This window comes from Aplidium turbinatum, chromosome 5 (assembly GCF_918807975.1).
Source record: "Aplidium turbinatum chromosome 5, kaAplTurb1.1, whole genome shotgun sequence".
Taxonomy (NCBI): domain Eukaryota; kingdom Metazoa; phylum Chordata; class Ascidiacea; order Aplousobranchia; family Polyclinidae; genus Aplidium; species Aplidium turbinatum.
In genome coordinates, this window is record NC_137476.1 from 20,779,708 (window position 1) to 20,807,454 (window position 27,747).

Sequence of the window (27,747 nt, forward strand, 5' to 3'; positions counted from 1 at the left end):
GGCGCTTATTTTGTTGCATTTTGATTGCTGTCTTTTTCGCTTGCGAATGTACCAAAAATATTATTAAAGATATAGGCTACACAGGTTTCCAACAAAAGCTAAGTTTCAAATATATAATTTGTTGATGAACTGAAATCAAATTTGAATCTGGCAACACTGTTGAAAAAAATCAATAAAGTTTTAAAAATTGACATTTCTTTATTTATTAAACGTCTGACCACAATATGCATCAAAGTGAACGGTAAAAACGTGCCGACCTGAAAGATCATATAGTGCTGGTTGCAATTGTAAACCAACTTGGAGAGCCAAAATATTTCAAGCGTAACCCTTGCAAGAAGATAGCACGTTGAATGAACGCAACAAGAACAATGTTAATTTGTGAGGTATCTTGTGTTAATCGTTGGCTTTGAAAGGTGATTGTCTTATTTTGTGACTTAAAAAAGTACTGTAGCACAGAAGCAATCGGATGAATCGGAAAAAGTGACATAAAAGATGACAAATTTTACCGGAGACAAAAAACGTATCAGCTTCGAGATCAAGTAGGCAAGCAAAAAAATAAACCAAACTCACAAATTTGGTGCCTTTTAAAGTGAGTAGAAATAAAACATCCAGAAAAGATGAATCATGTAAAAAGACCACTTTGTTATCCGGGTTTAGAGAGCCATAGGCGTTGCGAGAACAATTTTCCAGACAGCAAAATCCATCATTTTTAAATATGCATGTTAAGTCTGCAGACGTTGAATCAATGTAAAAATGACGGATTTTGCTGTCTCAATTGCGTGCCAACTTTTTTCTAATGGACGTATGTTTGATACAAGCTAGGTGGAAAGAGTTCGTTGTACATTTAGCAATACGGAGAAAAAGCAAGAGTGAAAGCAAGCAGCTAACAAGAGATTTAACAAGAATTCCAGACAGTAAGTCGATCGTTTTCTACATTGATTCAACGTCTGCAGACTTTGAATCAATGTAAAAAACGACTAACTTGCTGTCTGGGATGTTGCCAACGCGACAATTGTAAATGCATGGTTTTGTTGATACAGTTTTCGATAAAATTCAAGTCAATTTTTCTTTTACGATGCAAAAGCAATATACAACACAGCCTCACCACGACATATTGTATTTACATAAATTAAAGTTAGATTTAGTTGTGAATGAAACAAATAAAATGTTAACAATAAATAATAATATAAACACAACAATCTGAAAAGGTAAATACATCAATAGAAAGTAGATGAACAATGCAGCAAAAGTTTCGTGGGATCCAGCTCGACAAAACATTGAATCATCTTTAGATTGATTCAACATCTTCAGACAATACAATAAATCAAAGTAAAAAGTAATTCGTAATTCTGACATATTTTCGGGATATATGTTTTCCATCCCAACTGAGCAAAGTTCACAGTGAGTGAACGCACATGAAGCATCTTCGAACGCTTCCCTGACGTTCGATGTACCCGGCCACAAGCAACATATTATAATTTATTTTCTTTCTACAAAAATAAGAGTTAAACTGACTGATAAAAGCAGCGGTTGAGAACTATGTGACATGAATTAGTGGTGCGATACTGATGAGCCTAGACTCATGGGCGAAATACGTGTTTATCGCTGTCAATTCTTACTGCCGAAAAACTTTTAATTAAACTAGTTACGTTTCAAATTTAAAGAATTTTACATCAAACGATTTATTAAAACGGTTCATTTTTTTAAGTGATCGGGGTACGACTCGACCAGGAATCGAACCCAAACATACCAGCACCAGAACCGAAGACGATGACCACTCGGCCGCTGAGCTGGTAGGTTTTCTTGAGCCTTGAGGCGGTCAAAAGTATGTGATTTTATTATTACTCAAGATTGGTGAGGTTTTCACCGAAATGCTGAGAGCAGCCAGTTTTCAGTTCTAGGATTCGACATTGCACTTTCCAAACCTTCTGCTAGCGAGCGAGGGTGGTACAATCGTTGATGACATTACCTGCGGTCTGTTCTTTAGTACATTTGAAAGAAAAGGAAGACCCCACCCAATCTTGCACGATTGAGCGATAATTTGTTGATAGACAGAAACTGTTCAAGTGTTCAATGTTACGTCATGAAACTACAAGTACGCCACATTGTATATTGTTTCTTCCCCAGCGTGTGTATTATCTCGTTTGCAAAACATCAAGGTCCACTTATTTACATTGATTCAACGTCGGCCTACATTCAATCAAATCATTGTGGAAATTGTCTGATTTTTTCACTGGGTAATCTATCAGGCAATCGCACCACATATATTTGTTTTTCGTAAACAGAAAACCCATCGGGCTTTTGGTACATAAACCTTAAACAGTACAAATCTTAGCTGGTAAGTAGGTGCTTTTGCCCAAATATGGAATAAATGTTTATCCATCAGATGGATTGCAAATGTATGGTTATCAAACCAACTTTAGAACCTGAACCAATACAATGACGACACGTTCTGATAAAAATTGCATAGAAAACACGATCCAAATTTCAACAAAGCAAACCACCATCCAATGACATTCCAGACAGCAAAATCCGTCATTTTACATTGATTCAACGTCTGCAGTCAATGCAAAAATAATGGATTTTTTCTGTTTGTGATAAAGTTTCCTTTTCACGGCGTTTGTTTTAAAATCTTTTCGTTAATGACATAACGCAAAAATGGCTAATATTGTCCACTGATTAACAATTATGTTGCAACTTATTAACCCTCGACAAGGTGGTTTCTCCAACATGGCGGCCCAGTGTCGCCCAGCAACCACAGCACAACCAGGATTTTTACAAATATAAAACTACTTTTTGTTTGTAAATAAAAAACAAACGGTGAAATACGTTGCTTTTAGGTCAAACAGGCACCATCTGTACAAGAAGTGATCTCATATTTCAGTTTCCTCGTCGTCCGACGGCGAAGGTCGGCTTTTAACCTCTTCATACCACTTGTTGGTCAATCGCTGCATTTCGCTCCGGTTCTGAATCAATTCCTGCAAAAGCGGAAAGAACTTTTTAACGTTTTTCTTATTCAACAGCGTGATACAAAAAATATATGAAGATACCAACAATAGAGAGAGATGAAGGAGTCAATGCAGACAACTGGTCGACGCTGATGTTTAGAGATGAAGACCAGACTTTTTTGAAACAAAATGGAAAGATACTTTTGGTGCAAACTAAGCTTAACTATCAAGGAGTTTCAGGTGATAATCCGCGTTGAATGCGATGTACCAAATATTTCGAGACAAAATTGGTGTTGCGTTGATAGCATTGTTTCAACGTTCGAATGTGTTGGAAAATATCTTCTGAGAACATTATGTCTTTGTCAGAAAAGTGTAAGCCAGCGAGCTCGAAACACCGATTCATACCTACCTGGACATCGCGAAATATTGCAATAAAGTTTTCTTAAATATCCGAATTCAAAACTCTCTAAAGACGATCTTTCACAACGCAGCTATTCAATACCGCAGTATATTAGGTCAACCCCGGTTTATGAGGTAACTTTGTGCAAAATAATTCTCTATTCACAAATAATTATTTCCGGTTGTTAATTTGTGAACCAATAATGGAAATGTGTACTCGAAACAATTTTAAATCCATATGTTTACAAGCTTCCATAACGCTACGCGTGGCTTTCGTTTCCGCGGCAAGTTTCAATTGAAAACGGCTGTTTACATATAATATGCAAATGTGTAAGCCACTGAGATGAGGAGCGATCGCTCAACAGTCGACCAACTTTATCCCCAGTCAAACTCTTACCCTTTTTGTAATCCTTCGTGTGAAGAATGGAACCAGATACTTTGCATCAATGTAAGCAAATCCTTTCAGTCTTAAATCTTCACGGAGATATTTCTCTTCATATTCTTCTTCAGTGAGTTCCGAAATGTGATCCGACTCTATCGTCTGCCCCATCTCTTCAGTCTTGCTCAGCGTCAGTCCGCGATGATACGATCGCTTGTCGTCGATCTGAAGAAACTGCACAAACACAAGCGGCTTAGAAGGCGACACAATTTGTTTCAACATCTTGACGTGTTACCTTTGACGCGGTACAGATTTTCACTGCCAGGGTTCACAGTACAGACTGAAAATCAGTCGTTTTTTTACATTGATCGAACGTCTGCAGACGTTCAATCAATGTAAAAAGCGACTGATTTGCTGTCTGAGAGGTGATAGTCGGAAATGAAAGCGCAATATCTCAAGTGTTTCAGATTGTTCACAAAAGCGAATGATACGAAGTTCGGTTGGTGGGGCATGGATCTAGCAAGCCAGGGGCGTGGGTTCGAATCCTACTGCATTCAAGAAAATCTTTTTTTTTTGGGAGATAAAGCAATTGAAACTACAAACATTACAATTTGGCTTGAAGAACGTCTGGAACTTATCTCAGTACTTCTATCAAGTATAGGGTGATGAACTTAAGTTTAACATCATCAGAACTTCAAGTGTTTGTAACCTCCATAAGCAACAAATAATGATGATGATGATGAATCAAAACCAAGGCAAAAAGCTTCAGAAGATATCAAAGCACAACTTTTGAGAACACGTGTATCCTCTTAATGTACGTCCCATGTATTGCGATCAAAAAGTGGATGGTCTCGATTAACTTCCTAACAGTTCACCAAAGTTTCTAAGTGCTAGAAATCGTAGCTACATTCTGTTTTGCAAGCTACCACCAAAGCAACCAAAACCAACTACGCCAAGCTCAGTTACTCGAAGTTCTTCTTCATGAGACCGAGATGACAATCCGGAGCGAGACAACTTATTCCTTCCGTCGACGAAGCACTGACAAAAGGAACTCAGGTGTCAATTTGTGTCTGAAAATGCTTCACGCAAAGTGTGTCCAATCGGCTCGACACAAAAACGAAAAAACGGTCAAGCTCAAGCTAACTTTGGTATAGGTCAGGGTGAAAGCGAGTGAAGAAAGCACTTCCACTCGACACTGATCAATACGATATCTTATGCTTGAACGGTTGACGACTTGACGAGGAAGCGGAGACTTTAAACCAGGAGTACGTCTAATTTCTGAACCATGGGATACGAAGCATCACAAGGGGCACAGCATAAGGTGTCAACAGCAGAACTTCCGTCACTTATTCTAGCATTAGATATGAGGGAATCTCAAAAAAGGTCAGCGGATACGAGCACAACGTAAGTTGCTGCAGCTTTGAACTGCCAACTTCTGTGATCAGAGCCAAACCAGTGGTGAAAACCTTTGCAAGTATGCGGAACTCAATTAATCAACAGAAGTGGAGAAGCTTATTATGCACTAGGAGATCATTACTTTCTCAGCGGGACTCTTTTACAAATTTCGGTTATGCTAAGTCATGCAATAGCCTTAAGAAACTTTCTAATGTGATGCCGGTGCGCATGGTGTCTGCAATTGGATTATTGCCAAAAAAATAGCCATGAGACCGCTTCCACCGTGACATTTAAACAAATAAAATACCAAGATAAAAAAAACATAATTGTAACACGATTTGCATCGGTTGATAAATTACAGCATCTTAAACACTTTTTCAAAGCAAATTTTTAAAATCAAAGCAAACAAAAATTTCCCAGGGATAAGGTTCAAGTGAAGATGTCCTTACTTTGACAACAGGCAATGTTGCTCCTCCAAGAACAAGGATGGTAAAAAGGACAATGATGAGAGATGTGGTGATGATCACATTTCGCTTCTCCTCCGTGTCAAGGTCCAAGTGCAAACTGAGAACATAGCAAATCGCCCCACGGAGACCTGAGCATTGCAAACATTGATTGACAGAAAGTGACGAAAAATAAGTCAAATAATTTTAATGCCATCTGTAATCTATTAGGTAGAAAATCATTTCTGAAAAAAATGACAGATAATATTATAAAATTTAAGCAGCTATCTGCTGGTACCTGAAAACGCGGACTAAAGCATTATTTCAAAACCTTATATAGTTTAATACAGAAGCTCTTCAAAAACTTTCAATCACTTCACACAAAAGATCTCACCACTGAACCACATGATGAACTGCATTCGCTTGGTGATCTTCGTTTCCCGGAAGTGGTTTAATATCCACGACAGGGGATAGATGTTCACTCCTCTGCCCACCAAAAGCAACACCTGAGTGTGACAAAGTAGAACCAGTGTCGCAATCGCAAACATAATTAAATAAACCCACTCACATAAGATCAACATGTAACTCATAGCAACAAGTGCATTGAAAGATGAGGAATAAGACGCATACAATAAAATTCTGTATTGAAAGATACAAAGTTCATCCAGTTCACAGTATTTCAAACGAAACTTCACCAATGGCATTTTAATGCAGTAGTTAGCATTATCTTGTCTATTAAGGTTTCGAGGATTGATTGATTGCATGGGATTGCATTTAATCTTCAAGTCAAGTGAGCATCCAGAAAAAAAATCTGTCTTTTTCAGACGTTAAATTACTGTAAAAAGACGGAATTTTGTGAGCTGGGCATCAAAAAAGCCGCAGTGGCAAGAACTCCGCTCGTTGGCGTTAAGAATTGAAAAGCAATGCAAATCATGGAAGCGAGCTTGTTTGTGGATAACACCTGGCAACATAGTGGACTTACGATGCTCCAGATGACAAAAGCCGGTTGAAAGTTGTGCTGGGAACTGAAAATGGCGAGGCCGAGGTAGGCGAACACGCTTGTTTCTGCAATGTGAACGTATTTTGCTTGTAATTTCATTCTCCATGGCCAGCTTGAGAACAATACGTGACGTTAAATTCTAACCGACTCAATGAGATTGCACTTGTATTTAATCAAACTTGCTTGTAACAATAATGATCTTTTTTGAAACACCCAGAAACCGTTGAAAAACATTTAAAATAACCAAGCCAATTCCCGTTAAACCAAGTATTAACTGAAAAAAGTAAACTTTAATTTGTATCCATGTCTTGTTCATGTACCGTACGTAATATTGAAGATAGTCATAACTTAAGTTAATTCCCATTAGTTGCCTGGAAGAAAAAAACTAGCTGAATAACTAACGCTTGTTTGGCACCAGGGTTTTAAATGATTATGTTGTTCAGTATCATAAGCTTTACAGATCATACCTGCCATGAAAGCAAGGGCCCTCAGAGTCTGTTGCATGTTGATCTGCGTCACAAGAGAGAGGTTGCTGTGAGTGTAATGTGACATCACGATGGCTGCTAGCAAAATAGCCATGATGCCTGAAAAAATAGAATAGTTTGAAATAAGAATAGTTTGATCATAATTGAAGCCACATAATAGAAAAAAAATTTGCGGAATAGAACTTTGCTGTGACTGATAGTATGCACATTGTACAATGTACAACGGTACATCAACCGACGTGCTACAAAACAAAACATGTTGGTTTGGCTCTCTACACATCCCGCAACCATCCGATATAACATAGACATCGTACTGTGTTAAATCCACGGTTATTCAATAGAGCTAGTTCACTAAAAACAGTTTTATGTTGCGAACGACTAGGGTGAGGCTAGCTGTCAGTGAGGGAGGTTGAAATTGAACATATAAATGCCAGTGTTTGAAACATGCTACATGTCTATCAGACACAAGTCGACAAGACCAATTAACTTGGAACCGCAGAACAACACACTACAAACAAATTACATAAACAACCTCGTTGATTTTAGAATGAGCATAAAACACAGGCCAACGCTAAAGCCAATTCCTCGTAAGAGGTCTCGACTTTAAAACAGTATCACTGTTGGGAAACATTTCAAAAAAGAGTTGAAATCATTAAGTTGTAAGTGTATGACTTAGTAAGTATAGCCTGCAATCAGTGTATCGCAGATTATCAGATATGTTGCTTTTGCTTTATTTCACCTTTCGTCATCTTAAAAAATAATGGTAAAGACTTGAAGCACTCAACTAGTTTTCCAAAATGGCAGCATTACTGTAAAAACGGCTCATGTGGTAAAACAGAAAGTTTCCTTGTAACTACCAAGACGAGATCACAGTTGATCGGAGCAGTAATAAAATCAAGCAAACAAGAATGCCGCAAGTACGGTACATAAAAAGACTTGTTTTAAAACTTGGAATGCAAAAGCTAAAGCTATTTTTAAAGCTGTTATTTGAGCTACGTTTGTTCGCCATTCACCAGTTAAATGTGTCAAACCAGTTACATTCCAATACAGACGTATGAATGTGGAAACTACTGTAGGTTACAGTTTAGCTAAACACAAAAACGATTTAAAATTGACAGTTATTGATTGATTCAATGCATGTCCCAGATAGCAAACTAGTCCTGATTTATGACCAGCTGAATGCATCAGAAACAAGCAATTTGCTGCGAAAAAAGGACCGGTTTACTGGCTGGAGATCCTGTTTCAAAAACGCATTTGGCTAGCTGCATAACATCACACGGCACAGCACTCATATCCTACCTGACAAGCCGGCTGTTGGAGAATATAAAAAACACATAACCGAATTTTAAATGTTCTTGCAAATTGATATAATTAAACCATTGAATTTTACTCCACTGTTGTAGATAATGAAGCTTTACCTTAATTTTGAAAAGTAAACGCTACCATGACATCTAGAAGCCATGTGCTCATATATTTTACAACCGCTCTTTTTATTGATATCAGTAGTTTACTTTTCCTGATGCAAAATATATATACATCTCATAGATCAATTAAAACAATCAGTAACTCAAGTTAACTATAATATCGTAAATATGCTAATAAAAAATCGCCAAATTATTTGATGTGATAAAAATTGTCGAGATATATAGCAGCGTTTCGATTACGCCTGTTCGGTGTTCCCATACAATCGCACTTTTGTCTGTATTCCTACGACGTGACTGGGTTGCGATTGAACGGCATAAGAACTGGCAGTGACTGTAAAAAAAACAGCATGGCGTGATGAGTCATGAGGAACTCTCCAGCATTTTAGCGCAAACAGACAATCTCATGTTCTCCAGCAGCTTATGAAATGGCTCCAAAACATGTTAATTGTTACACCCTGGCAAGTGCTTCATGAGAACAGTGATACTTGACGAATGACGTCATATTTGATAATGAGTGTGACCAGCACGCTGGTCGAGTCTGATTTGATATTGACTGGATTGTTGCTCTAATAGAAATTATTTGCTGTATATACATTTAATTTCAATGTTTTTAGAGTAGCTAATTGACCAACCTTGGTCCTTGAGAAGATCAAAATGCTTTTCTGCTGCTATTATATGTTTATGTGAAGATTCAGCATTAACTGTGATTTCCTTTCACTTGCTCTAAGAAGCGGCCGTTGTGGAGAAGCAAGTTTGTCAGTTTATTTAATAAGAAACAAATCCGTGCAGTCTGTGATTTGCAGCACCGAAGCAAAGCGAAATCCGGGAAGGAAACAATCGCGAATGCAAAATAAGTAATGCATGAAATATCTCTCCCGGTTTCATCTATATCAATTTTTACAAAAAACCTGCGTCTTTATTAACAAGCCAACAGATGATGCCTGTCACTCGGGTAATTGATCGCAGCTGTCTTCGTTGAAATGTACTTGATTATGAAAGACGTCGAGAAATATTGTCTTTCATGCACTCCTTTGAGTAGTTTGGTGACCTAACAAGCAGTAACTTTCAACTGTAGCTCATGCTTGGTGATTCAAGGTTTGAACTGTGTCCCACGACAAGAATCACTAAAGGTCTTGCCAACACACAGCATGTTTTCAGTTGGTTTCGAACCAACGTCCGTTTGAACGTTGGAAATATGTTCTTGTCCACTCAACCACGCAGCAAAAAAAAAATTAAATAGTGGAACACGTACATTTAATGCGACTCATTCATCTCAGAGCAATCGCTGATTGGAATAGTCAGCTGAAAGCGAAAATACGTAAGGAAGCTAAAAACATGAAGCAAAAAATACGTTTAGCAATAGAATTGACGCCAGTGCAACGTCGAATAAAACTGGTAGTGGACCTACCAGGCCATCCGCAATAGCGGAGACCAAGCTGTATAATTGTACAGTACATTTTACTGCTTGTGTTAGCAGAAAAATCAACAAAATCCCATTTTATCAAAAGCAATTAAAAATCTTGCGATTGCGACCTAAAAACCAAAATGTGAAGGTACAGCTTCCAGACTATCATCGTCTGCAGACGTCGAATCGATGCAGGGTTGATCTCTAACCTGGTTTAAACCGGTGAAAACTAGGTTTAAACCGGTCAAAACGCAGAAAAATATTTTTATGTAGTGAATGGTCGGCTACCTGGGCTATGGGCTATTTAGGAAATATAAAAGCAGTTGTGAGTTGTGACCATTTTGATATGCAGGCCTCGAAATAGCTGGCGACCATGGCTGCCTGAACTTTCATTAATGGCCGCCAATACCGACCTGTCAGGCAGCCACAAACGGCTGCCTGTAAAATTTGTACGAAAGATTATATTTATCTTGATTTTTCTCTTGTTTCAGCGCCGCTAAAAACAAGACATCAAACAGCGGACTACTACCTCAATTACATGTCATGCTACGTCTTATGTGCTACGCAACGGGAGGGCAAATGTTGCGCAAATTTTATGGCAAAATTAATGGCAATTGTTTTTCATAAAAAAAAAATTGTTGGAATAAATTCTTGTACTTCAGTTGGCTGTGCAAATAATTCATCGTTCTACCAAGCATTTTTTGGTTCATCAGAAACTTATTTTTAGAATTTGAATTTTCTCAATAATTAAAATAACCAACTGATTGAAATAACAAAAATAAACAGAGAAAATGAATATTTTTTGTTCCAAATCCAGCATTTAGGTTATTGTTGATCAAAACAAAATATAGTTGAACATCATTACTAAACATGGAAGGTAATATTTTTAATTCAATTGAAAAGCAACTTGATTCATACACTAAAGGGGTTTTGACCAGTAATGGGTGGTCAAAACTGCCCGGTTTAAACCAGGTTTTAACCGGGCAGTTTAAACCGATCAACCCTGAATCGATGTAAATAAGGCTGACTTGCTAGTTGGAAAGAAAATATAATAATTTTAAATAACGTAAAATCACCTGATAACTTGAGGCTCTCAGCGAGTCCGTACGGGATGTAAGCGAAGATGAACATCATACCCAACTCCAAGGAAGGAGTCTTTCGAAGATCCACATGCTTCATGACGTATGAATCGTTAAGGAATGCACAGCAAAAATAAAACCATTTGCAATGTTGAAATTTAAGTAGTGATTAGAAATGCAAAAGGAAGACTGAAGAACGTGGGACGATACAAAATTATACCATAAGATCAGGTGAAGAGTAAAATGGTAGCGTTGCTGCAGAAAAACTGGGCAGCCCTGGTAATTAGGGCTGATTTCCAAGTCTTTAACAGTGAAATAATTCAATTATCTTTAGTGACAGGATGCAGCAGTCGAGAGACGTTATCTGAATTACTGCCTCATAAGCAAGAAGAAGTGGACGTTAGTGTTTTTTTACAATAATCATCCGGAAATAAGAAAACTATTTCCATCGAGCGACCAGAACAAGTCACTAATTTTTCAGCAAGTTTACCTTGGTAGTTTGTTCATGTTCGTCACCTTCCCACAAGGTCGTTATGCGGCGGGAAAAATGTCAAAGACGTATTTATGCGACGTGTGTGAGAATGTGAGCGTGTGTGTACTTGACCGTGCATTCAACAAAAGTTAAAATATTGATCTTTGAAGGTGATCCTTGCAACTATCTCCAATTTATTGCTCAGCTTCAGCGACTTCACATTAAATGTTTCAAGTCTTTGCTTCTGTTGGTCATGGAAGGCTAAAATGGTTCCAATTAAATTCATAGCTATTTTTTAGGTTAAATGTATAAAATTCATCTCAGAAGGTTTAGTTTCAGTGACAATGCGATAGAAATATTATACTGTAACCTGCAAGCTTTGCAAAAATCTATAACATAACGCAATCATGAGTGGTAGTTACATTAATACGCATGGGGATGCAGTGCGTCAGTTAGTTACCGTTTCACATGCAATGACAGGATACAAGCTGTGCAGGACAATTTGTCTTCCGATCCATAGAAATAGAGCAGAGCACGCTGAGACCGCGGGACGTTGAACATTAATAAACAAACGCTAAGTGAAGCGACATGGTTTTAGCCAACGCGATGGATGTGCAATGTCAACCAACATAAACCTTGGCTTATCAAACGCATAAGTTTTTATACCTACTCTAATTAACCACGGAATGGCCCGTTTCGGTGAGTCCGATCCCTTAACGGGGGATTTTTTCAATTTTTTTTTTAAATTATCGGGTACCGTAGCCTAATTATCATTGCCGTTTTAGGGTTAGAGGTTAGGAACTCACCGAATCGGACTCACCGAATAGTAGCAGACCCAATTAACCAACACAATGTTGTTTCGTATATTGTCTTCAACCTTCGCCTTGATTTATAAGAAACCAACAAAAGTGAAAACGTCTTTTAATGGTTTATCTGATGCTGCAAAGCCTTAACGAAAAACCTCACAAAATAAAACAATCATAATTCATAGAAGTATTCTTCTAACGTGAGAATATTCACTGCGTGTATCAGGAATAAAAACACCGCAAAGAAACTGACACGTAGGTTCCGGATCTCTCAAACAAAACAAAGTTCGTCGAATCTTTCACAAAGTACAATATCGTCTGCTCTTTGAAACACTTTAAACTAAATTGCAACAAGCTGGTAGAAGTGCATTCAAAGTAAGAAGCAATAAGAAAAAAAACTAGCAATGTTTAGATCATTATAACGCCCAGTGACGACGAAACAACGCAAAAACGTTCAATAATCAGATAAGCAATTAACCACAGCTTTGGTTAAAGTCAGGTTTTGCATAAAAAAGGATATCAAGGCGCTGACCAGGCCAATCAATACACCGAGCACAGCCGAGCCGAACATCATGCGAAGGAAGTCGCCAACAGCCATGAAAAAGATGGCGGATGTAGACATGTTCTTCGCATCGTCATTGGCGTTCAACTGCTGGAATGTGCTGGAAAATAAACACAGAGAAAAAGTAAGAGAAAATCAAAATTAATTCTCATAAATGCGTTGTATGAACTTATAATCTCTAAGAATTTCCACTTTATTATTATAGACATTAGTCTATGGTTCAAGAAGATCACCTCTTTACCAAAATTGTGCTTTATAATATTAGAAAGCATTCATTCACATTGCGGTTGAAATGTTAGCGCAGTTATAACTAATTATTTGTAACAGGTACTATTTGAAACTAATTTAGACACCATTGATTAGCAACCAAAGTATTTAGTTCATTAATAAACAACGTGTAAATTATGTAAACAAAAGCATGCCGGAAGCACTAATAATAACAAAAGACAGAACAATATGGAGGCAGTTCATATGGGTGATCACAGCTGATCAAACATGATCAATTTGTTGAAGAAGAAGTAAATGAAGACTCAACCTCAACCGCATGTTTCCCACAGGTTGGTGGGCAGACCGCACAACACACGGCTGTAGCACTATTGAGTCATATCATCACAGCTTTAGTAAAAACAACAAACTGTGATGCACGTTCAATATTGATCCAATGTCGCACAACGTGGTATTAGCAGCACCACGACCGCGGTTTCGTAATAGTACATCATAATCCGCTATAACTATGCACAGAACACGTGACCAAACATGTGACCGATGATGTCACATGACTTCATGAAGACCTTCCAACTAGTGACGGGACTTTCTTGGTTCCACAACGCGCAGTGATAACATGATACCACCATGCTGTCCCACTATCTTTTTGACATCCTTCCTGGCAGCAAAAATTCATCCCATATGCATTGCAATGCATGCTCAAACGGTGCATGTCTTTCACAAGATGTTGTTCTTTTTTTTGCCGTTAAAATTGGTTGCAGTTCCCAAATGTTGAAAAGTTTGAAACTATCAGTTCGGCATATGAATAAATTGTACATTGTACAAACATTTTGTCTTGATTGCAGTTACAAGAAACGAGTAAAAGACATATTCTCGGCGAGGGAATGCAATAGTAATGCTTACTTCGTCAAAACTATGGACACTGCATCGTTCAGTATACTTTCACCAAATACCAGCATGTTCAACGTCGGATCAACGTTGAGGGCTTTGAAAATAGCGATGGTGGCCACAGGATCGACGGCAGACACCAGAGATCCAAATGCAAAACTGAAAAAAAAACAATACATGAGTAATGCGAGAACATAAAGCAACTCGGTGGCTGCAGAATGACAATTTGAGCTCAAACCGAGAGTCAAATCGAAAACCTTCTGCTGCCTGATCAGTTGTTGGGTTCAACATCACGAAAAGTAAGAACATCTGACTAAGTTTCAAAATGCATTGTCAATCAATGTAACAAGGCTTAGTTTACTGGTTGGAATGTGCAAAATTTAGAACTTTAAAATTAATATTTTCCGAAACATAACCTTGGTACAGCATTTTTTCACACATCCAGCGGTGTTTTGAAATAACACTTAAAATTCCACTGGACAGTTATGTTAGTCCATAAGATGTATGGAAATACATCATGTACAATTGAAAAGCACCTCTTAGTCCAGCGACTAGAGACAGAGAACAAACATAGTCGATTGGCACTCATGAAAAGTTACAGCAGTAGCAGTCACAGACAACACAAGTGGCATGTTGCACGACTACACGTGACAAAATATACAATATACAATTATACATAAGCAGGTAAGACAGCCGTTGACTCGGTAGCGTAAACGTAACTGTGAGCACATGTATTCGTTTTGAAATTGGTCGGAAGAAAATCTTATTATCTACTTTGGAAATCTCTTTGTAAAAGCTATGAAATACACTATCTCAGGTAACAAAATCCGTCGTTTTTGCATTGATTTAAAGTTTGCAGGGGGCGAATCAATGTAAAGAGAATGGATTTACTGGCGGAGATGGACTAGAATACCCTAGCGAATACCAATAGCAACATGCAACAGTCATAATCTAAATATATATGAAACTTACCTGTCAGTTAAGGTGAGGTTATAAGCGATACCGGCCACTCCCATTAAGTAGATCCCCCCTCCAACCACCATGGCAGATATAAGAGTTCCAAACACAGCAAACAACAAGATTGAACCAGAGTTTTGAAAGAAATTTCCCTGTTTAAATAAAAATGGAAGAGTAATGGTGAAATAATACGATCGGATCATTATAGAAGCCGAATAAATCCTTTGTTAACAGTGCGAGTGAAGCTAACAAGATGATTGGCCGAAAAATATCAACAGAAAAGCGACCGTGTAGATAACACAAGCCTGGACAATCTCAAACTGCAAAAATTGTCTTTCGTGAGCAACATGATGCGTGGGAAGGTTAAATGCCGGAATGGCCCGATTCGGTGAGTCCGATTGGGGTTTGCGGTTTTGGGGTTTTTTGGGGGTTTTGGGTTTTTTTGGGGGTTTGGGGTTTTTTGGGGGTTTGGGGTTTTTTGGTGGTTTGGGGTTTTTTGGGGGTTTGGGGTTTTTTGGGGGTTTTGGGTTTTTTGGGGTTTGGGTTTTTTTGGGGTTTGGGGTTTTTTGGGGGTTTGGGGTTTTTTGGGGTTTGGGGTTTTTTTGGGGGTTTGAGGTTTTTTGGGGGTTTGGGGTTTTTTGGGGGTTTGGGTTTTTTTGGGGGTTTTGGGGGTTTGGGTTTTTGGGTTAGGGGGTTTGGGGTTAAGGGTTAGGCTACGGTACCCGATAATTTTCAAAAAAAAATTCAAAAAAATCACCGAATAGGGCTCTCACCGAAAAAGGCTCTCACCGAATCGGACTCACCGAATAGTAGCAGACCCGTTAAATGCTGTACGTCGTACTTAATTTTACGTAAGTCCGCAAACGTAGCAATGTACGTAATTTTCTAGTCCAGCGGCTCCCAACCTTTTTCTGCTCATGGCCCATTAAACTCGGAAGATTTAAGTGGTGGCCCATTAACTTATGCAATGAAAAACACAAAGTAACAATAACACAAAATGTTTACTAGCAGTTTATTGCTATTTTGCATTCATCAAATGCTGGCACATTAGCACAACAATCTAATGTCTTAACTGTGTTGATTGCGGAGTGGCACCCCTTCGACTATCTCTATAGCCCTTGATTTTTCTCATATAAGAACAATACGCTGCTCTGGAGAAAAATGCCTACGGCCCTTCTTAGGGCTATGGTCTGCTGAACTGAATAGCATCCTGAGCTACCACATGTAAAAAAGAAAATTTGAAAAAATACGCAAAACGAACAAATAAAGCAAACTTCGATATCATCAACACGCATAAAAACTCTGTTCTGAATAGATGGTTACATAATATTAAAATGAAAAGCTGCAAGCTTAAATCTTGAACTGGTGTTCTGCCACGATTTCCAACAATGTACTGATACAAAAGCCAGAAATACATGGACAAATATTATCCATCAAGTAAATTACAACAGTTCAACAAGACGAATACAAAGAAAACGCAATTTACTTTACAATGCGTTGCAAGAAGTTTACATTGATACAACGTCAAAAGGAACAAGTGTGAATTGGCACGGTTGAAGAATCTACTCTGCAGGGGTCGGATGGTTGCTGATGACAGGGGAATAACGAAACAGACTAACTAAACTGGTTGATCGAATCAATTTCTGTATGTTCATGGTGGCTTTGATTTTGTGCAGCCAATTATCTTCAGCGATGTCTAAATATTGTTTGTTGGGTTGTTCGGCAAAAGAAACAACAAAGCTGTAGGCCTATGCCAGGACTGGTTTCTTTTTCAGTTCAATGTTGTGGAATTTTACACAATGTTTCAATAATACTGCTTTCTCAAAGGATTTATCAGAATAATTAAAGCTGTTTTAAAGGTCTATGTGGGCCTCAACGTGTGGAAAACTTTGTCATGGTTTGACCTACATAGTGTCCGTGACATGTAGTGCACGTTGCAATGTATATCCCGTAATTTTGGCAAGTTAACTTATGCTTGAGACTGAAATTTTTGTTGTACTTACATTTAATAGAGGTGCATTCTTTTGTCATAGGCCTATACCACATAATGCACAATTGCACATTTGCCTCATGGTTTAGAGCAGCGGCCCCCCTCGGAGCGGTTTTAAATTGAAAATAGCCTTGCAGACTGGCAATGGAAAAAAATGGAGTTTGATATCTAAGCTATAATGCCGCTCTAATTTTTTATACCGGTTTGAACGCACTTTAAGCAAGATTTGTAGACAATGTAATAGTTGAGGTCGGAAAAGGAAACTAGTTTAGCAGGGGGTTTGGGATGATTGCTCCCCAGAAAATTTTGAGTATTTCAACGTTGTTTTGATCGCTTCTTGTGCTCTTTTAGGCCTAGTAAGGATTTTTCACCAAGACACACGCTTTGTGTTTGACCAACATCATCAAATTAAAGTTACTTTTAATATTTTTTTTTCACGACTACAGAAGGATTTCAATAATTCAATAGTTGAAGGTTTGCATAGCATTGTTTGGGCAAGCAAATTTTTTTAAATCCATTTTAGGTGCTCCCACTTTTCGTATAGGCCTGTATTTTTATAAAAAGGCAGATTTCAACTCATACCTGAAATAGGTCAATTGAATTGTTAGGTAGTTAGTAAACAAGATGCCCACTTCTGAATATTTTATTAGTATTTTTCTTTTTGAGGGGTCCTTAGAACTTTACCGGTGCTATTTTTTAAGTTCACTGCTGAAACCATAAGTACCCAATACCACCCATCAGATTAATGACATGGGATTGAGCCTGCGAGAAAATGTTGCAAATTTGTAGAAAAATATAGGCTACGTGTTTTTCGGCTTTGTGGGAGATAGGCGACCAAGTGGCCCTTCTTAGATCCGTTACTGCTTTAATAGATGTACAACAGGCAGTATCTAATATTCATTTGTAACCTACGTATTTAGTGCATGGCAGCAATAAATTGTTTCCATCGCAATTAAGGACATTCTGTACTTTCAAACAACTCGCACTCTTGACGGCCATTTCGGACGTGAGCTCTCGCGATCCGGTGATTGGGAACCCCTGTTCTAGTCGGTAGCCACTTTAACAAGTCGAAATTCTGCCACTGAAATTGACTAGAATGAAACCACCAACCAATCATAAGCTACGGTTTAAGTGACGTAAAAATGGCGAAAAGAAGATCATAGAAAGCAAATTAAGTGATGGATTTTTTGTCAGCTGGTTGGCTTAGGGGATAGGGCTAGAAAGTAGTCATTTCATTGACGCGTGTTCGATTCTCACCACTGCTATTGCTCTTTTTCTTCTGTAATTACCAAATAAAGTTCAAAACAAGCATTAACTCTCTGGATGAATGTTAGAAGGGTCACAATTGGACGGTAGCCTCTTATAACACGTTCTGATTGGTTGGCGGTTGCATTGTAGTCAATTTCAGTGGCAGAATTTCGACTTTTTAAAGTGGCTACCGTTCTAGTCGACCACAATCGATGAGAGGTTGGCCGCCCCTGCTGTACGATATCGACGAAAAGTCGAACAAAACTTTTGTTGAAAAAAGAACATCGTCGTCAGACCGCATCCTGTTTAGCAGGATATTATATCGTTGTGGATTTTAAATCTTATTAGCAGTAAACTGATTTCATTAACAAATATAACCGTAACTATCGAGGAAACATTTGTTGTTGTTATTTAACTTTATGGGCTATAGTTGTTTACGTTTGACTTTTGCTTACACTTTTCTGAATCCTCTGCAGTGACAACAAAGTACAAACCAAGTGATAAATTATGCAATGTGAAATACTGCATGCTCAAGTCATCTCTCGGCGGCACTGAACGGTTTCAGGAGTGTCATTTGAGCGGTATGTTCTGTATGTTGCCGGCCTGCTGTTGTTAAAAACCAATGAACTAATAAACAACTCTTCTACGTATGACTAGTTAAGCCTAAAAACTAAGTTAAGCTTCTTGCCACATATAATCAAAGTTTAAAAAAATCACGAACACTGTCAATAAGTGTTGTATTAGAGATGTACCGATATATCGGTATCGGTATGTATGCATGCTGCACAGTGGTAGTCGGGCTGTGGAAAAGATAAATCGATAGACAGCAGCTGTCTCAGCCTAAAGAGCTTAATCACTTCGCCAGTTGTGTCATTCGGGCCACATTATAGTTAACCACCACCTTTAGCATCACGGTCTGCGTTTTACAAGAGTTCTTACAATACTAAATGAATTGTACGTGCAAAATCTGTGTTATTAAGAATTAAAACTTTATTTAAATTTTGTCCCAACAAACATATAATTGAACGAGCCAAGTGCAATAACATGCTATTTACTTCAAGCCTGCATACCAACGATGGCACAACTAACTTTAAAGACCGTGACGATGACTGATCCACAGATGAATTTCGAGCCAACTTATCTTTCAACCTTCCTGCTTAACCAACCAAAGATTAAATTAATTATATGACAATATCCACTGCTGGTGCATCCAACCCCAAATGTCAAGTTGATTATGCAAAATCTGGTTTGCATAAGCTGAACGGAGAATCTTCATTAAAGTCGACTACAATTTGTCAAATACTAGACGCTGACCTTATGCAGGTTATAACCGGCCTCAAATATAATAGGAGGGAGAAGCATCAGGAAGAAAGTGTTGGGAGACAGCATCTCTTCAGCCTGAAATAAAATACAAGAAATTCAAATCACAACTTAGATCACAATATCAATGAACACTTGAACCTTTCGGCGATAGAGGATTTGAACAAAAAGAACTTTTCACATCAGAAATATCTTTAACCTAATGTGTTGACAGTTGACCCTGCCAATTCAGGACGAAGACCAGTTAGTTTGACGCAAAATGGAAATGCCTTCAATAAGTTGAAAAACTGATGCTGATTGAGACACTACATGGTTGTCACTTCAAAATCACAGACTAGTGTCGCAGTCCAGCGAGCAGTCCCTGCAAAAACGTTCTAGAACTAAAAAAACAAAACAACTTAGAATTTCATAAATGAGTGAAAAATTACAAACCAGCCAATCTCCGACGCCGGCTTTCTGCATGATTCGAACAATTCCTCCAATCGCTGCTCCTATACAAGCACATATGATAACTGTAATAAAGTTTCCACAAAATGTGGCATGTTTCTTTGTACTACCTCACCGTATTCTATGGTGCACTCAACCACCAAACAATCTTTTTACATTGTGTTTACGCTAATAAACAGCGAGTGAAAGTGAAAAAAACTTAATTCGTATACTGACTAAATCAGATTTTGAATGATGAGTATTTTGTGGTTCTGGTAACGGCTTACCACATTCAAAATATTAAACTTAAACTTTCCACAGAAAAAGTTGATGCAGTATGTACCATATCACATTTCATTCGTTGTCACAAGAAAAGTTAAGAAAACATTTTTCAGAAAACCTGGTTTAAGTATTGTATGGGTGCTAAGAGAAATATGAACCAACTGGCATAGTAATAATGTGCAGCAATGAAACTGAAAAGTTTCAAAAGAAATTAAACTGATAGATATCCAGGCTTGGGTTAAAAAATGATAACAAATGAGCTGTATAGTACACTGTCACTACACATGTACACAAAATCTACAGGTTTCTATTGCACGGCTCCATATGTGACCAAACCATAACCAAAAACCATCTTATTACGGATAACTTATTTAGAATGTCAAGAAACATATATTATATATATGCAAGGAATAAGATGAAGCATTAAATTCACTTGTTAAAAAAATATACAAATGCGTAAAATACAAACACCCCTGGTTAGACGAGAGAAATTACACTGACTTACAAAAAAGATTTTTCCATTTTCCTTGATACAGACTATGCCAATTGGTGTGTTTAGCTGAATTAGGGCTGCTGATTTCAAATCTGAAGTCAGTTTTTTGCATCACGTCAAGTTTTTGATATACCGATAAGCACCAAATTTTACTATTTTTAGCATATATATATATAGCTAAAATTTGACAACGAAACAGAATATAAAAAGTCAACAAGAACGCAAACAACAATCACTTAAAAGCAGATAATAGTAATATTAGCAGCAATGTAAACTGCAATACACGATCCAACCTGAGAGATGTCAGATTGAAAACTGTTTCTGACACTTGGATTTTCTCTTGTATGATGGGTTTTGCATGAGTGTTGTAAAAATCAGCAGTAATCACGCATCATGTTTGCATTAAATCGACCTTGATACAGAGATTCCATTTCTGCAATGTCCTGGTGGAGCCTCTCCTTGTGTTCACCACTCACGTCCCTCAAATTAGGTGGAAAACAGTCAAGATGAGAACGTAAAAAGTGTATTTTCAAAGACATGCGCGCTTTCAACTTTTCGTACCGGTATGCGTTTAACATGTTATCCACGATGTCACTGAACCGCTCACGTCTGCACTTTCCTAAAAAGTTGTTTACCACTGTCTTAAATCCAATCCATGCTGCTACCTCAAGAGGATTTAGCTGTTGCATAAAGCCATCATCGAGTAAAAGTTTCCTGATTTCTGGTCTAATAAACAATAAACATATCAGCATTCAGCTTAGCATCACTTCTGTTAGATCCAAACTTTTATTTCAAATACGCAAGCTCATCTCCGTCTACATTCATAGCTTTCACAAATTTTTTCATCAATGCAAGTTTAATATGAAGCGAAGGCAGGTATACCATTTTCGGGTCAACTCAACATTTGTGCTTCACACTGTACTTCCCAATAGTGGCATTTTGTTGTGGTGACCAAACTTTTATAGAATAGTGATTGCTATCATGGCGACTGTTCCAAAGGCATTAAAAACAAATGTGCTTTGTATAGTCCAACTGCAATCGTAAGAGATATTCCTTTTAAATCTTGTATTCGTATAACTGTTTGAATAAGAGAGTGCAGACTTGACGACCTCCTTTGCCGTTTTGGGGCTACAGTCTTTCACTCTCTCTCATTGGATGCACACTGTACGTTTTGTTTCACATCCAAACAAAAATAAATCACCATCCATCTCCACAGATTTTCCAGTTGTATACATACAGAATAATGTATTAGTTTTAGAAGTACTTGCATACGTTTCTTTTTGTGCTGTGAGCTAAAGGAAGAGGGTCTGCTACTATTCGGCTAGTCCAATTCGGCTAGTTCCCTATTTGGCTAGTCCGATTCGGCTAGTCCGATTCGGCTACAGTTTTGAATTGTATTTTGTATTCTATTCCACAATATCGTTTCTTTTGCATTCTGACAAAGAAAAATAAATTGAAATGAAATTTAGCGCAAAATGTTTGAACTATTAAATTGAAATGTTTGCTCACATAAAATCGACATGTAACCTACGTCACCGTCTGTATGCAAACTTAGAATATATTAGAATCCTCAAGTCAACTACTGTATTACAAAATTCCAAATCCAACGACGCCTTCTGTTTATTCAGAGAATGTTGTATTTTATTCCACAATATCGTTTCTTTTATAGGTGAAATTATCGAAGCTTTAGATGAGTGGGGTTTAGACCTAACCACTGTGATCTTAAAACTAAAAAGCGAATTAAATTTATTTTTGAACTATTAATGTTTGCTCAGATAAAATTAACAATTAACATGTATCCTGCGTCACCGTCTGCATGCAAACTTAGAATATATTAGAATCCTCAACTATTACAAAATTCTAAATCCAACGACACGTTCTGTTTATTTAGAGAATTTTGTATTTTTTCCACAATATTGTTTCTTTTATAGTTGAAATTATCGAAGCTTTAGATGAGTGGGGTTTAGACCTATCTACTGAGATCTTAAATCATATTTATGACATCGAAAACATCCCTAGTGATATGGTACGTTCCATATTCATAACTTTACCAAAGAAAACCGTAGCAACAGAATGCTCACTCCACAGAACAATTAGCCTTGTGAATCATCTAACAAAGATCTTACTCCGAATCATGATGATGAGATTGAGACCAAAACTAAAATTCCAGGTCATGTAACGCCGAAACCCAGGTTCTCGTTAACCTTTATAGTTAATCATGAAAAATGTTGTTTTGATCTAAAACACTAAAATTTTCGAACGAACCCAGACAACAAAATTCGTCATTTTTAGATTGATTCAACGTCTGCAGACGTTGAATCAATGTAAAAATGATGGATTTTGCCGTCTGGGAAGGCACTCAAAGGTAAGCACTGGATAAAATGCAAGAAGGCAAAAGAAACGATATTGTGGAATAAAATACAAAATTCTCTATAAACAGAAGAATCGGTCATACATCTCTCTGTTATCATTTTTTATGTAAAAATTCAAACTGTGCTGTTGAAATTTCCGATTTTAGTTTTGGTTTGCATACAGACGGTGACGTAGGATACATGTCGATTTTATGTGAGCAAACATTTCAATTGAATAGTTCAAACATTTTGGGCTAAATTTCATTTCAATTTATTTTTCGTTGTCGGAATGCAAAAGAAACGGTATTGTGAAATAAAATACAAAATACAATTCAAACTGTAGCCGAATCGGACTAGCCTAAACGGGCCATTCCGAAAGGAAGATATGGCTGACTGTTACAATTGTGCAACAACACAGCTTTCAAGCTTGTTTTGCTGAAATCAATACATAGCGTCCAATCAACAGGATCGTGTTCATATCCAAGCTCTTGCATCAAACCGTCTACCCGTTTTTACAATAACATATATGTTATTGCTATTGATAATCTGATTGCAATCACGGAAAAAAAAACTTAGGTTCCTGGACTGGTTCTGACAGATTCCATTGTTGTAATCTAGATCCCAAAAGTTCAGCTTTTTCTTTGGACAAAGAAAGGTCGTCCAAGCGATCATGGTTGACAAACAGTGATCTTCTTTCAGCCAAACAAAGTGCCTCCATTTCTTTATCTTTACTCTTCTCAGTATTCACCGGTTCGTCACTAAAAAACTCCTCATCTCTAGCTGGAGGAAAGGGAATATCTGTATCGGCACCATGAATAACTGGTAGAAGAGCAGAAGGACAAACGGGATATTTAACCTTCGACTTGTTTTTGCACGAAAATCATTTGATGCTCGTCAGTCGTCATGCAAAAGTAACTGTCGGAATGATGGTTACTTGCTCACGCCATATCATTGGCACAGCAAGGGGCATTGCCTTCCTTTTGCCATCAAGCCACAACTGCATTCTGCATCGATTGTAACAAATGTGCGGGGCTTCACCTCTTGTCTTGATCGCAAACTTCACTTTGATGGACAGCTTCATAGAGTGAAAAGGTGGAGTATATCGCACTCTACACACATGTAGCAAAATTTATCTGGAAGGTTCAAGCAACCTCGCCTCGAGCTACTGGATCTCGAAGTCATGCTTCTTACAGTATAACAAAATTACAGCAATCTGAAAATATTTCTTGTATAATAAAACCTAAGCTTCCAAAAGGATAGTAAACTAAATCAAGGACTGTTACCAAACATAATAGAATGATATTACAAAAATACACAATCATGAATTTTAAGTCATAATGCTACATTGAATGTTAAATTATAAATACAATGTTTGGAGACAATAAGCTGCATAGAATACTTTTTATTTGCTGGAAAAAGAACAAAAAGTAGATCATAATGAAATCCTGACGTAGTTGTTAAATTCTGATTTCAGATTCGAGCTCAGCACACCTGAATAACCAAGAAGCGGTTGTTGGTTTGTTTTGTAAAAATTTCTTAGTTATAGACCAGTGTTATATTTTAAAGCATAAACCTAAGATTGTAAATAACAAACCTAACACAACAATGGCGATGCTTTCAGGTAGGAAATGAAACTTCAGTCGAAGAAGTCCATGGGTCAACAGAATGCTAAGAGCTGATAAAAAAAAGGAAAATAATTTTAAAAAACTGGAAGACAAGTGGAATATTCAGCATATGACATTGGCTTAATATTAATCAGTAATATTAACCAGAAAGCCCTTGAATTTGCAATAATTGGCAGCAAAAAGTACCAAGGCCGAACCGGACGTCACCGTACCAACTTATTACAACTGCTGAGATCTGACATCAGAAAAGCTGGCCTGGGATCCCTGCTCAGCACACCACATCTCCATCGATTGCAAAACATCGCAAAGGACAAAACAGAATGGAGATCCTATCAACCTTGTTGAAAGGCTGATCAAAGCCAGCGGATGCCAAACGATTTGGCTACACTGGCGGCGGAGACAGTTACAATAATAATATAATCAGTAATCACTCCTGACAAAGGTATGTTGGACTGTTGGTTGTAAAACAATTTAATGTACTCGTTAGACTAGCTTCCTCAGGATACAAATTCAATTAAATCTAGTTTGAATTAAGGCAATGACCAGCAAACAACAGAAAGACAATCATTTACCTAAAACAATTAGTATGAAGAAAATCTTCATGCTGTCTCCTTGTTGTTTTTCCTCCGCTTTCTTTCCAGTCTCAATCTCAGCGATAGGGTTGACATCATGGGATTTTTCCTGTGTTGTTGTTGTTGTTAGTGGTGGCACAGTTGTGGAAATGTTGCTCAATGCATTGATGTTCGTTTCATTATTCCTAAGAAATGAATTACAGCCTATAATCCTAACAAGTATATTTTATGCTCAAAACATTTAACAATAACAACACGGTTTTTCGATACATTTAATACACTACAAGGGGGGTTTGACTGAACATGTATGTGAAAAATTAACCTTTGTCGCCGTTACAGGAATTTACAAGTTAAAAACACATGATTACCACTGCACTGTAGATAACATAAAAGTGGTCAGAAACATTCTCATACAGCGCTGTGGGCAATTTAGAATTCCAAATAGATTTGAAACCAACCAAAAATTCAATAAACTACCCAACTTTTTTTAAATCATCTGCATGATAAAATTATGATTGATTGAATCTTCATCCTCAGATTGGGAAAGCTTCTTGCACAGCTTAATTCTGGCAGTTTCCCATACATGTAGACTGTAGAAGCTTTAAATCACTGACGCAGGCCCGATCACCGAGATTGACAGAGTGAAGTTTTCGATTGTTAAAGTCTTGTTGCTGAGAATTATTCCACCCATTAGATGTCGCTGAATAGAGAGCAGTCCTTAACGTGCAATCGTGCATTGCTCAAGCGCACACACCGAGAGTCGAACCAGTACCACTTGATTTTGAAGCTTCTTTGTTCCAGAAGTTACACGTTAACCAACTGAGTTATCAGAGAGGCATTATTCTTTCTCTAATGCAAACTATGGCACTGCTAAATTACAACAATGCATTGAATTTACTACTTGCTGCATTAGAAAAAAAAATCAGAGTGAGATTTAGTAAAGAAAGAACTTAATAAAACAATTGCCGAGTCAATTTACACTTAGAAAGTACCATAGGCGCCTAACCCGTGGGGGCCCGGCCCCCACGCATATTTCTCCATGGGGGCAACTTTTATGCTGTATTGATACATAAAACAATAGATAAACTAGCGATCGGCAGCAGGAAAACATTTTTTAAATGCAAACCGCAACAGCTTTGCGATAAATAATCACCAGAACGAGCAGCGATGCTACAATCCCACACCAGACAACAAAATCTGTCATTTTACATTGATTTAACGTCTGCAGACGCACCCAAAAACAAAACAATTTGCTACGTAGACACGGAACGTGCGTTTAGCTTTATGCACTTGCAAACAGACTCGATGCGTTGCTCGATGTCGCTTTCGAAAGTCGAAACCTCTGCAGTGAATCCAGGGATATCTAGATATCCCTGAGTGAATCGCTCGCTGTGAAAATGAACTTGAAGTCTCGGCCCGAGGTAACCACTAACATTAACCAACGCAACAAGGGCTGGTACAAACCGCATTGCGCACACACGGCCGTTGCCATAGAAACCCGATCAAAGGCGGGGATATGTGCATCTTTTGTTTCATTTACAACACGAAAACCGGCGTTTTACAGCGAATTGAAACTTGAAAGCTGGTCAGTCATAAGTTGCGATATTGTAGTGAAAAGGGAGCAATGTCAAGTCGAAAACTTAATCAAACGTCTCTCCGTAACTATTTTCAAGGGCTGTTTACGGATGTCAGCAACTTCTAAATTTATTCAAGGTGACGTGCTGTTGAATTGATGTAAACATGAATGATTTTACTTTCAACAGGTATATTTTCAAGCGTATGAGATCAAGTTAGTATTTGCATTCCATTTTCAAAACATTGTCATTCCATTAATACAGTATACCTTTTAGGCTACTAAACCTTTTCGTCTCGTGTTTCATGCTAATAAATCTAGTTCGTTGCTGAACTTTATGTTGTGCTTAGCTTAAAGAGTCGCAGTCCATCAACCGCTAGCAGACGCATGGCATGTGTTTGCTTAACCGAAGTGATCGAGTTTTGTTTATAATAATTAACGATAGGTCAACGTAGCGATAACTCCGAGTGTGGCAATAAAAGCAATCCTAGTGTGACGGCATAATTACGTCATCGATCTGCGTGACATTTTGCTGAATTTACGTTGCTGCTGATGAAACACGCTTTCGCCCCCACGGTCAAAAAAATAGTTAGGCGCCTATGGAAAGTACTGTAGCTAATTAAACACAAACAACTTTCATATAGATTTTAATTACTTCCTTGAAAAAAAGTTGTCCAACCAGCAGAAACTTCCAAAATAAACTGTATGTTAAATTTATAAAATAGCTTATGGCAAAAAAATATCAAATTGGACACTATTACAGGTTAGTTCACTGTGTGTCAACCTAAAGAGGCCACAAATTAATAAGATAACCAATAATAATAAGATCAAATAGAATCATTTTTAAAATAGAAAACATACCGGTACTTTTCTTTATTTGTTGTGACAACTTTCAGAAGCTTGGCATTTGCTTTGAATGACAATGGATTTGAAAGTAAAACAATAGTAAATAATACAGTAACATAAGTTATGAATATACGCATTATTTAAACAGTTGATC

At 37.7% G+C, this 27,747-nt stretch overlaps 1 protein-coding gene across 2 annotated transcripts; it reads right to left on the reverse strand.

Moving 5' to 3' along the window:
- Nucleotides 1-27,747, reverse strand: LOC145769942 (sodium/hydrogen exchanger 8-like). 2 transcript variants are annotated; one of them, XM_082581496.1, is made up of 16 exons: nt 27,609-27,747; nt 25,175-25,359; nt 24,572-24,652; nt 19,858-19,916; nt 19,420-19,503; nt 14,883-15,019; nt 13,926-14,069; nt 12,756-12,897; nt 10,955-11,060; nt 8,349-8,360; nt 7,032-7,148; nt 6,547-6,629; nt 5,959-6,070; nt 5,571-5,716; nt 3,745-3,960; nt 1-2,978 (listed from the first exon to the last, which is right to left on the reverse strand). In XM_082581496.1, the coding sequence occupies exons 1-16, from the start codon at nt 27,728-27,730 to the stop codon at nt 2,874-2,876; spliced, it is 1,851 nt and encodes a 616-aa protein (XP_082437622.1). In that variant the 5' UTR covers nt 27,731-27,747; the 3' UTR covers nt 1-2,873. The 2 variants fall into 2 exon arrangements, with proteins under 2 accessions (XP_082437622.1, XP_082437623.1); XM_082581497.1 differs by lacking the exon at nt 8,349-8,360.